The sequence below is a fragment of the Sinocyclocheilus rhinocerous genome, unplaced genomic scaffold (assembly GCF_001515625.1).
Source record: "Sinocyclocheilus rhinocerous isolate Xijiao unplaced genomic scaffold, SAMN03320098_v1.1 scaffold4546, whole genome shotgun sequence".
NCBI lineage: Eukaryota > Metazoa > Chordata > Actinopteri > Cypriniformes > Cyprinidae > Sinocyclocheilus > Sinocyclocheilus rhinocerous.
Window position 1 is genome coordinate 207,749 of NW_015636193.1, and position 12,348 is coordinate 220,096.

At 35.7% G+C, this 12,348-nt stretch overlaps 1 protein-coding gene across 1 annotated transcript in view; it reads right to left on the bottom strand.

Moving 5' to 3' along the window:
- LOC107747718 (protein diaphanous homolog 3-like) overlaps positions 1–10,556 on the bottom strand; it is a gene marked incomplete at its 5' end in the record, with an annotated part of 198,992 nt that extends 188,436 nt beyond the window's left edge. The window contains 4 exons of the mRNA XM_016562315.1: positions 3,881–3,986; positions 4,607–4,743; positions 10,217–10,286; positions 10,482–10,556. Coding sequence (XP_016417801.1) covers positions 3,881–3,986; positions 4,607–4,743; positions 10,217–10,286; positions 10,482–10,556 — 388 coding nt within the window. The remainder of the gene's footprint in view (positions 1–3,880; positions 3,987–4,606; positions 4,744–10,216; positions 10,287–10,481) is intronic.
- Positions 10,557–12,348: the final 1,792 nt, after the last annotated feature.

Genomic DNA, 12,348 nt, shown 5'->3' on the forward strand with positions numbered 1-12,348 from the left:
TTACTGTTTTATTGTTGTTGTGCTTTTTAATTAAGAATAACAATGAATCCATATTTTGTTTTAGTTTTAAAAAGTGAAAGGTGTGTAGATATGTAAGCAAAACAGACAATTATCTTTTCTCGTAAACGTGACAACAAGATCGCGAATTCGAAAGTGAAAGCATCCGAAGCCCGGCTTATAACACAGCAAAAGAGTGCGACCAAATGGTCGCATTTTGCAACCATTTTTTCTGCCTGTGCGACTAAATTTTGTGAGCGGTCGCACTGGCACGACTACCGTGTTGTTCAACTTATAAGCGCTGCCATTTCTGTTGCATATGAGAAACATCAAACGGCTAACGAAACTGAAAGCATAACGAAACCGCGGTACTTGTTTGAGCTGCGCAGCGCTTCGATTGTAGAGCCTGGTTTATACTCGCCGCGTCAGGCATAGAAAGAAGATGTGCGCAGCTAAAATGATGCGAATATTGAGGAAACGATGGATGGTTTTCAAGCTAAAGTAAAGTAAAAGACCGCTTTAATAGGCTACTACTGATGAAAATGAACGGGTTGAATGTTAACCACTTTCGTTTACATATAACTATAAACTATGATAAAAGTTCATCAGCATGCATTGATTAATCTCATGCTGTAGCTCAAACAAATAAATAAAAATTGCGACCAAATCATGTGCTCATGCGACCAACTGAGAAAGTTAGTCGCAAAAGAGCGACCAGTGGGAATAATGAGTCTGGAGCCCTGAGCTTGTTTTGAAGGGTAATGTATATGAGACTGCAGTTTGAACCTGTTGAAGAGCATTACTGTGGTTTATGACTCTCACAGAGCTCTCAACCAACATAGAGGATTCCATCACCTCAGTCAAAAACTACTATTCATCTCCTCAAGCAACAAAGATCATCAATTATTGATCAGCCTTCTCCATGACACTCTAAATCACACATGTGTGGGGGAGTGTTTAGTTAAAAGTAGCTGATGCATTCAGGGAACTGAGCTGTATTGAACAGACAGTGAACTGTCTGTATAGCTCTGTGTGTCTGTACCTCCTGTTCACATCATGTCTGATGATGCAATAATTGATTATTACACAACAAACCACACCAAATCCAAATTATTTATAGTGGCGAGTCTCAACTTAACAGGCTGTAATGGCACAAGGCTGGTTACCATTCTAGTAAGGATTTGTCAAATAGATTCATACAGCAACAGTAGAGTTTTTTTCTTTTTAAATTTACTGATTGTGCTGTATGATTTGGATTCACTATGTTCATAAGTATAATAAATTTTAATATCAATCAGGACGCTACACACATGATTTAATCCATTCATTAAAGGATTCATCAGCTATTCAAACAGTAACTCCTGAATTCATGAGTCTTTTGAAAGATGCACTAAATGGACAGACTCACAGGACTGCTGTATTATTATGATTCATTAAAAAGAACTGGTTCATAAAAATCACCGGTTGATTAATCGAAAATTCAATATTTTTACTCAAATGTAGGGATGTAACGATTACCGGTTTGATGATAAATCATGAATCAAAATTCCCCACGGTTAGTATTACCGTTTCATCTTTTAATTATCATTAAAACCGTATTAGATTACCGCGATTTGAACAACTCGCGATAAATAAATACTGTCCAGCATAAAGCACAGTTTTAAGTAACAGTCTCACGTACATTTAATTCTGTAGGGCCAGCACTCTGCAGAGGAGCAGGGCAGGTCTCGAGTATTAGCATGCATGCCACAATTAAATGTGTGCACGCATTTGCATACTGCAAAAAGAGAGCCCAGAGCCAGTCATAACTAAACTTTTTTTTTTTTTTTTTTTACAAAATTAATACTTTACAGAGAGACAGAAAGTTACATTGACCAACAGATAGACAGATGATAAAACAACAGATAGAATGAAAGACAGACAGACAGACAGAGAGAACAAAAGAACAGATAGAACAAATGGCACAGAACGATGGAACGACAGAACGAAAGATAGATTAATCAGTAGACAGAACAATGGATTGATAGAACGATGGATAGAATGAACGACAGAACGACAGATAGATAGAATGATAGATAGATAGAACGATAGATAGATAAATCATGATAAAATTCCCCACGGTTAGTATTACCGTTTCATCTTTTAATTATCATTAAAACCGTATTAGATTACCGCGATTTGAACAACTCGCGATAAATAAATACTGTCCAGCAAGCAGCACAGTTTTAAGTAACAGTCTCACGTGCGCACAGCACGAGTATTATTTTTTCTGGGAACTTATGACTTTAACTTCACTACATTTGAAAGACAAATATTGTACTTTTCACTCCACTACATTTCTATCAAGGTCCTCGAAGTAGAAAGTCGTTACTATGTGGCAGTAGACATTGTAGACAGACAGACAGACAGATGGATAGGTAGATAGATTTTAACCCTTTAATTATTCAATGATAAATTATAAATGACCTATTTATTTTTTACATCTTTTAGTGCTCTGATTTAGTCATGATCTATTCCGTTATTAGAGTCAATCACGGTTTATAAATGTAGAATATTAAATGAAGGTGATGTCAATTTTCTATTGCTGGAGTACTTAAGAAAACTGTTTATTACAAGATTTGTGGTTTACAGACCCTGACTCACGGTGCACTTCTGTCTTATTTGAGGGCACAGGACTAAATACCCCTAATCAAATTATTAATAATTTATGGAATGATTATGGTAAATCTCATCAGCAAGTTTGACTAATGCCAGTTTATGCTTTCCAATGCAAATGAAGAGCTGTAACTAGCAGCACTAACCTTTGTGCTTTACAAGTGTCCTGAGCCCCTAAGCATGCTGGCTAAACAAAAGGTCATGTTGATTTCTCAGAAAGGGACAGGAAATAAAGTTAGTTTTATAATGTTTAATTAAAAAAAAAACAAAAAAAAAACGAATTTCATACCTGCATAAGCACCGAACGGCTTAAAGGAGCATTATGCATCTTTACTTATATAAGATTTTGAAATGCATTCGTGTAAAAAGGACTGGTCGTTAAAAAGCAGACATGCTCATTTGTTTTCTGATCCTTTTCATGAAGGCGTCTATACAAAGTCGCTGGGGGATTTTAAAGTGTAAATTGCGTTTTAGAGGTGATTCAGAGCCTGTGACTTCATCGTTATATTGAAGTCACTATCAAGCAAATTGCTGATGCTTCATCACAGCATGGCCATTTACCGGCCCTCAAATCTCTGAGGGAAACTTATAAAAAGGAATAGTATATAAAGGAAATTTATTTCTCCATCTGAGCAATGCACACAACACCAGTCTGTCACAATAGTGCGAACTGCACTGTGGAAATGGGTAGAGTTACTTTATTACTGAAGTGCTAATTAATAGACAACTAGGGATTTTGAACAGATATTTGTGCAATCACAGAAAAAAAAAAAAATTCTGAATCATCTTTCATCTTTCTTTCCAATAAAACAAACATATTGAAAAAAAAATCTTGTTCAAATTGATGTAAAACATTTTTCAGTAAATAAATAAATACACAATAACACAAAAATACAAATAAAAATATACATTTATTTATATAAGACTGAAATTTAGCAAAGTATTTCTGGCATTTTATTTATTTATTTTTTTTAGATGTAGCCATCACTTGGAAAGAAAAAAACTATAAAAAAAAACACATAACATATCCACAGATCACAGTACTCATATTTTCATTTTCTTTAGAGAGTGGCACTATCTATCTACAAGTTTCTTTCTTCTGCAGCTATCGTAGGTATAAATATGTAAATATGGCTGAGTGTGTATTGAGGTCATGAGGGCATTGGTTGAGCTGTATCAGCAGAAGACGAGTAAACAAGGAGGCAGATGAGGAGCAGTAAACGCTTACCTGTAATTGGACCGAGCGAACACTAAGACCTTGAACGATAGGGTTAAAGCGGGCCACCTCTCTTCCCTCAGTTGCCGTGGTGATGGCCTCAAGGACCTTCTCCAAACTTCATGCAGGAAATAAGTAAAAGTAAAAGTAAGGGTCATGGCTTTGATTTGGCTTTACATTTTTCGCAGAGGGTTATGCTGGGATTGAAATTCTCTCTGCTATGGAGGACTCTGCGTGCACTTACTGCTCCAAATATACTTTTCATGGAAACAATTGCACCTTTTCAGTGTTTACATAGAGCTGATATTTAAAAGAGTGTGTTTTGATGACGTGGTCATAAATGCTTTATGCATCTGAGATAAATGATATGCTTATAACCTGAATGCAAAAAGACCAAACAAAAATATAAAAGAGGAAAAAGCATCAGTAAGAATGTTACAAGGCTATGCTATCATACAAATTCTGTTTGCAGAAGACAACACACAGCTAAAGAAATTACATTAAATTAAATTTTAAGTTTGCATCAATGAGAAAATGCCATATGAAATACATATTTGATACCCTATTTGAAGATGTCGATGTTAAAAATCACAATAGGGGCATAAAACTCCAACCGAAAGTATATAATTGAGGGGAATTAAATAATAAAATCAGGCTGAAATAAGAAAGAACAATAAATGCATCATAACCAAATTGATTTCAACTGAAAGGCTGCAAAAAGCGAGATGGGAGGCTTACGTATTTTCTTCTCCCACAATGCAGATTGCAGACAGCAGTTTGACCACATCTGTCATCATGGCCGGCTGACCAGGGTCAATGGCTTGGGCCAACAGTGCCAGACTCTTCTCCTCTCCAAGGATCCGCTCCAGTCCATACTGCAGACAGACAGAAAAAAAGTTAAGTAATACATAACCCAGTGTTTCCTGTGATGCCATTCCATGGTGACACTGCACCACTGCTAAAACTACAGCATCTCAGCAAAAGACTGATTCATTGTATCTGCTTTGAACATAATGACCTACAAAGAATGAATGCACAAAAAAACTAACAATATTTATACGAATAAAATGTCTTATTATTGCACAATATTCAACAAAAATGAAAAAAAAAAACTATTATACAGTATACAACATTCAACTATAAATTAAAAATAAAATAATTATTACTGATATTCAATAAAAAAAAAATATATAAAAATCTAATAATAATCCAAAGGGTACGTTATTGGAAATACATTCCAAGGGATTGGAAATATTGAGAGACACGTTAAATTCAAAGTAGTAATTAAGGAGAAGAGTTTTAGTTGTAAATTAGAGGGGACTCTTTCAAAAAGTGGAGGAACCAAAGAAGGACATGACGTAGCTGCCTGTTGCTCTGTCCTTGAAGTAATGACAAAACTGCAATCAGGGATATGTTAATAGTAGTGTGAAAGAGAGAGAGAGAGGGTGAAAAAAAGTAAAGAAAAAAAGCATAAAGGTGAATGAAAAACACACACAGGACAGAAAAGCCTTGGGGGTCTGAAACAACAAAAGCAGATCGAGACACACAGAGAGAAGCGAGGAGTCAAAGAGGGGAGAATATCCACGTCTGAACACAGGGGGGTTCGGTTAATGACAACCGCAGTGCCAACACCACAGGACAAATTTCTCATTAATTCAAAACACTCTGATGTAACTTAAAAGACAATATCTCTCTACTCTCTCAATCTTTACATGTAAGATTCACTTGGCGTGAAATTATTCACAAAAAGTTGATAATTGTTGAAAAATGGTTAGACTAATTCTGAATTTACATGATCTGATTATTTAGAAATTAACAAAATACAGGTCATCATGTGACTAAATTTGGAAGACCCAAATCGGCTGCCATCTTGCAACAGCACAAAATAAATTGCAATTTTCAAGACATGAATCATCCTGACTGAATTAATTTCTGACTAAAAAGCTTTAGGACAGCAAATTTACCAAGTTGTGTTAATTGCTTCATAACTCATGCCAATTAATGGCTCCAACTGCCATATCTCAGACTTGTTGTCATTCAGAACAGATGTTTCTGCAGTGTTTTTTTTTTTTAATGCAAACTTAGGTATGAAAACATCCTTTCTGCCTCAGAGGCACAGGGGAGATAACGCGTTATCACAGTGTTTACGCGCAGTAATGGATGTAAACATATTTGAGCCATTTTCTGTCTTCATTCCGCGAGAGTTGGTGACAGCTGGACGGGAGCACCTGGCTGGCAGGCAACATGGGCGGACTACGTCCCATGATGCTGCGGGGCTGAAGTGAGAGGTCTGGAGCTGTGACAGGCCTCTGGGTAAATAAGGCTCTCGGCACCTGTCGGGTGCTTGGGATTACGTCATACCTTTAGGGCTTGTGTAGTAGATTTTGAAACTTGCAGAAAACACAACTGGAATCTCCAGCAAATTAATTCCCACAATGACTACACAGAAATAGATACAGTGAGTGTTTTTTTTCCTTTGATCCTACAGAAACAGGCCTCAGGAAAACAACAATGGCCTCAACCCATTTATAATTCCTCAGTGGATGACCATGACAGATTCCCAAATGAAAAATGCACTGATGCGCTTAATTGCTTTGTTTCCATTTTAAACAAATGGCATGTCAATTAGAGTCAATGACGAGACAATTGAATACAGTCACAGAAAAAAAAAACTAAGTCAACTTGTGAAGCTCCTGAGGAAAAGAAAACTCATTACATACTGTAGATAATGACTAGATTTTTACATTTTCTGTAAAAAAAATTACAAAACTCACAACCATGTTGCTAGGGCACTGTGGGTGGTTTCCAAGGTTTTGCTTTTTGGCTGCAAATATGTTCTAAAATAATATGAGTGTTCAAAAAAATAACTTTTTATTAAAAAAAGTTTTTAGCTCCCTGTTAGGGTCTAGGGATTTTTTCCCCAGCAAGGATGCATTAAAAATTGTCAAAAATGAGAGTAAAAAGTTTTACATTGCAACAAAATATATATACAACAGTGGCAAATTTCTTGAGCAGCAAATCAGTATATTAGAATTATTTCTGAAGGATCATGTGACACTGAATACTGGAGTAATGATGCTGAAAATTCAGCTTTGCATCACGAGAATAAATTACATTTTTAAACATTAAACTAGAAAGCAGTTATTTTATTAAACTAATAATATTTTACAATATAACGGTTTCTACTGCATTTTTGACCTAAAATGTTTAATACTTAGGGTGCTTTTAAGGGAGATCCACAATTCTAATATTCTGGCCAATACTAATAAAGCAAATAATTGGTAAAAAGAGCTGATATTTTATACTATGTTGTCTAAATAAACTAAAAATAAAACACAAAAAAATTTACTGTAACAAAGGCATGAAATTACGGCAAAGATTAAAAAAATAATCAAAATATAAATGTAGAGTACATGAGGATGCACAATTAAATATCTAATATCTAGGATAATGATTCAATATTGACTGATACAAAATGCAAAATAAAATCTGAAAAAAATAATTACGCATTATATGCATAACTACTTTATTCTTTTTCAAATCTTGAATAGCAATGTACTGTAATACTTATGCTTACTTTAGAAAATACCATTGATGATCACCATTATAACAAAGAATCAGACCTTTTAGCGAGGCTGATAGATGACTGCTAACAGCTTCTTAGATAAGATCAGTTTAACTTCACTCAAACACCATGTGATATGTTGACACCTGACAACATGTCTATCTAACATCTGCCACCTACCCAGTGAATGAAAATGGATCAAAACACCACTAATCTCTATCTCTACCACGAGTGTATATATGTTTGCACGAGGCGGAGGTAACTCCTCAAACCCCGGGCTATCTCAACAACATCAGAGACACCACTGGAGATCCACTTCTAACGTATCATCCTAACAGGAGTGTGCAAATCATCAAAAGCCCCCTCAGACCTCTCCACCTCGGCCGTGCAGAGTAACCCCCCTCCCAAGTTCAGAGTGGTGGCTGTCTGCAGCCCCCCTCATTTGAAGCTCTCCTCTTATCGCTCCAAACCATTTGAAAGCTGCCGCAGGTACGTGTGTCCAGCAGGGAGGAGCGGGAGCGGGGTGAGTTAGCGGAGATGTAACGCGGAAGCTGATTAAGGGGTCGGCTGAGACGCCACAGCGACTGGAATGAGTCTTGTTTGAAGGTGGTGCTTTAGGGTAATGATGAGATTTCTATTTCAAAAAAGTACATCTGAAACTCATGAAATACATTCACAGCAGATAAATACACCACATTTTTTCTATTTTTGTTTCTTTATTCTACATCTTCTGTCACTTGTGACATTTAATTAAATGTGATGGTTGGCTGGTTCTTGTTTTAATGCCATGCCATCTTCCTTGGCTATTTTCATGGTGAGTAATAAATTGCAATAGTACAAAATATCAAATTAAAACCCCTATATCATATGGTTTTTAAAAATTAGCTAGAGATAAAAACTCTGGATTCAGGGTTGATTAAATGGGATTGCATTAGATGAACAACAATCATCTCCGCTTAATATATGAACTAGGGATGCACCGAATGTTTGGCAACCGAAATTATTCGGCTGAAAATATTTTAAAAAAAGCTCTTTCGGTGTTCGGCCGAATAAGCAAAAAGACCGAATAAATTGTACCGAACAAAGATATGACGCGATCAAATAGCAACCAGCGCAGAGTGAGAGGCGCGCACTCTTTATTATGCAGCACACACGTCAGCAGTGTGGAAGCATTTAAACTGTCGGAGAAAGACGCTAAAAATCATTACAAGCACCGACAGCGAGACTGTTTAGGACTGCATCGCATGTCTTCAATGAGAAGAGGAAGGGGTGATTGTTGCTGGTTACTGTATGATGATTGAAATCATGAAATGGCCTTAAACAATTAGTAAATAAACTGCAGAACGTTATGTTTTCTAATACACGCGCGCATTGCATGTATTCTGACAGCGCTGCACGAACTCGCAGCAGATCTGCTTGTTAACCAGGGTTCAAAGTATTGTAATTTCACTGTTGTTCTGTAAAATAAAATAAAAATTAAGACAATAATAATGATAATAATCATTACAACAGCTCTGTTTTAATACAATTATTTTTAACATTCACACAGTGTTCAAATTAGGAGCTGTAATATTTTCTAATGTTTTAAAAGAAGTCTCTTCTCAGCAAGGCTGCTTTTAATTGTACAGTAAAAAAAATAAAAAATACATGCCTGATTCAAGACGGGAGTCTGATGGCCAAAAATTATTATTTTACTAACTTATTAATTTTAAGTTAAATTGTGCTTTGTTGGTATAGTGTCTGCTAGAATGTTAAAAATGTTCAGTGTTAAATATTTTTAAATTGTTGTTTTGTAATAGATTTTTTTTCTTTGAAAAGTAAGACAAAACAGTAAAAAGCCCATTTTGGCTTTTTAATTTATGCAATGGTGAAAAAAAAATTGGCAAAATACATGGGGAAAAAAACTCGAAAAACCGTATTCGGCCTTCGGCCCAGTGTTTAATTTTGTTCGGTTTCGGCTTCGGCCAAGAATTTTCATTTCGGTGCATCTCTAATATGAACAATAAATTGTTTAGGTTTGAAATAGAATGACAGCCCACATTATTTATTCTTCTACTATGAAAAAAATAATATAAGCAGTAAAATTTAACATAAATGATTTTTTCTTTGGCCACATGCAAACAGCAAAATTTTGGGCTTTCCACTCCAGCACTATATTGTCACTAAAATTCTTGCATTTGTATATCCTTTACATCCATTTTTATGTATTGCAAACTTAAACATTTGTTATATGTAATGTATTCTGCATTTTTGTGCAAAATTCTGCTGACTGGTCAGTAAAATAATGCTATCTAGCTGGATGTCAGATGAGGTTGTCAAAATAGCAAAAATGACTTATTTTCCAGCATAATGAATTTATTGGGTTGGGTTGCGTTACGTTGTAGCTATATAATGTTGTAACTTTTCTTTGTGTAAAGAAAAAATATTTTAATATTTTTGTAAAGAGAATAATTGTAACATTATTTTAGCAAACACAAAAATCTATGTTTTTTAATAATCTAAAAAATTATTATTCTTTTATGAGGGTGGTGAAAACATGCAAGCGAAAGAAGAAACATTTTCACAGCTGCAAAAAGTTTAACTTTATGCAAATAAGCAGTGACGCAACAACCACCAACGGGAGTGAAGACGGTGGAACTCACATTCTGAAGAGTCATCACAACCATATTTAGGTGCAGTTTGTATGTGGCCTTTGAAAACTGATAATTGTCCAATATGAGATGAGAGTTATCTCAAGTGGAAGGTAGTTATAAAGTGATCCCGCTGCTCGGTTGGATTATTACCTTGTTGTTCATAAAGGCCTTGAGGCACTGAATGACTTTGTGTTGACTCTTCTTATCCACCTTTTCTTGGCTGGGGGGAAAAAAAGAAAAAAAAGCAAGAACGAATGAAGCAGAGCTCAGTGGGTTACGAGAAGACAAAAACCGATTCAAAGAGTTTAGTTAACAAACTGTTATGACCTCAGGACTCATGCTGAGGGTAGAACACACAACTAGTTTGAAACCTAAGCCTTTGCTTAAGAAATGTGGGTAATGAAATTTGTTTTACTGTTTTTTGAGGAGGAGCTTCTCCAGCGTATCCAACAGTAGGCCCAGACCCTCATGGCCAAAACTCTGCACCCAGCTGAGAACAAGAAAGAAAAAAAAACATGTTAGTAATTTTGATAACTTGCAAAAAACATTTCTTTTAATACTATAGAAGTCAATTGCTCCCATCAACTGTTTGGTTACCAACATTCTTCAAAATATATTTTGTGTTCAGCAGAAGAAAGTAATTCATACAGGCTTGGATCAACTTGAGGGTGAGTAAATTATGACAGAACTTTCATTTGTGGGTAAACTATCTATTAAGTCAGGTCCAGCAGTTTACACTATTGGCCCTAGAAGTACATACTTTATATTATCTAAATAAACCACATTGTATAACATGCCAGGATCGAACCATAAGAGTCAATAAGCTTTATCAGAGTGAAGTTTGTCAGAGCCCATTTAACGTCAGTAGATTCCACCTTCTTCAACAAATTAAGCACTCCCCTGGAGCTAAAAGTGAAAGGCATTGCTAATGGAGCAAAGATGTTTATTTTAATTCCATTCAGACACAATCTTGCGCACTACATCTCTATTAATTCGGCCTCTATTGTCTGTGGGAATTGCCACGGCGGAAATTTAACTCTCCAATAACGAGAGGGGAAGCGTGTCGAGTGAGGCATTGATTAATAATGAGGAAATTCAATAAGCATAAACAAATCGCTTAACCCATTGTGTGTAGGAAGCAGGTTAGAGAGTTCATTCAATTACAACTGCAGCCTGTAACAGAGGTTTCTGCAAACATAAGCTTTTATTTGGATGTAACAGTAATGACACGGCCCGAGAAAGCAGACATTCCAATAAAAATATTTTTGCCTGACATTAAAACCATTTTCGGGTGAAAAACCTTGTTCAGACCTGACATAACTTTTACAGTAGCAATACTATTAAAATTCCAGCAAATACCAGTAAGTTTTCATGTTATGGCTGATAATTGATAAATGGTCAATCTTAAACTTCTAATCTATTGTGTCTAAATAAATTTAACACTAAAAACTAAAATCAATATAATATAATAACTCAAATATAATGCATATAAGAACAGCTGATGACGATCTTGTAATGTCTTTATGATCTTCAATTATTTAAACACTGGGTACATCTGTATTTGCAGTTTCTGCCATTTTGAATAAAATTTCTACTCAAATAATAGATGCATGCATGTAAGCATCTATACACCAATTTGTCATTTAAGACCCATCTACCCTCAGGTAAAGGTAATTGATCTTAGCGCTGCGTTCGACACTATTGACCACAACATTCTTTTGAATAGACTAGAAAACTTTGTTGGCATTAGTGGAAGTGCATTAGCATGGTTCAAATCGTACTTATCTGACCGCCATCAATTCGTAGCAGTGAATGAAGAGGTATCTTATCGATCAGAAGTGCAGTAACTCCATAACCCTAACCTCAAGGCTCAGTAATAGGGCCGTTACTTTTCACGCTTTACATGTTACCCTTGGGAGATATCATCAGGAAACACGGTGTTAGCTTTCACTGTTATGCTGATGATACTCAGCTCTATATTTCTTCGCGGCACAGCGAAACATACCAATTTGAAAAACTAACAGAATGCAAAGTCGATATAAAAAACTGGATGACGAGTAAGTTCTTACTGCTAAATTCTGAAAAAACAGAGATGTTAATTATAGGACCTAAAAACTCTGCATATAATAACCTAGAACACTCCCTAAGACTTGATGGCTGCTCTGTCAATTCGTCATCAGTTAGGAACCTAGGTGTGCAATTTGATAGCAATCTTTCGTTAGAAAGCCACGTTTCTAGCATTTGTAAAACTGCATTTTTCCATCTCAAAAATATATCTAAAT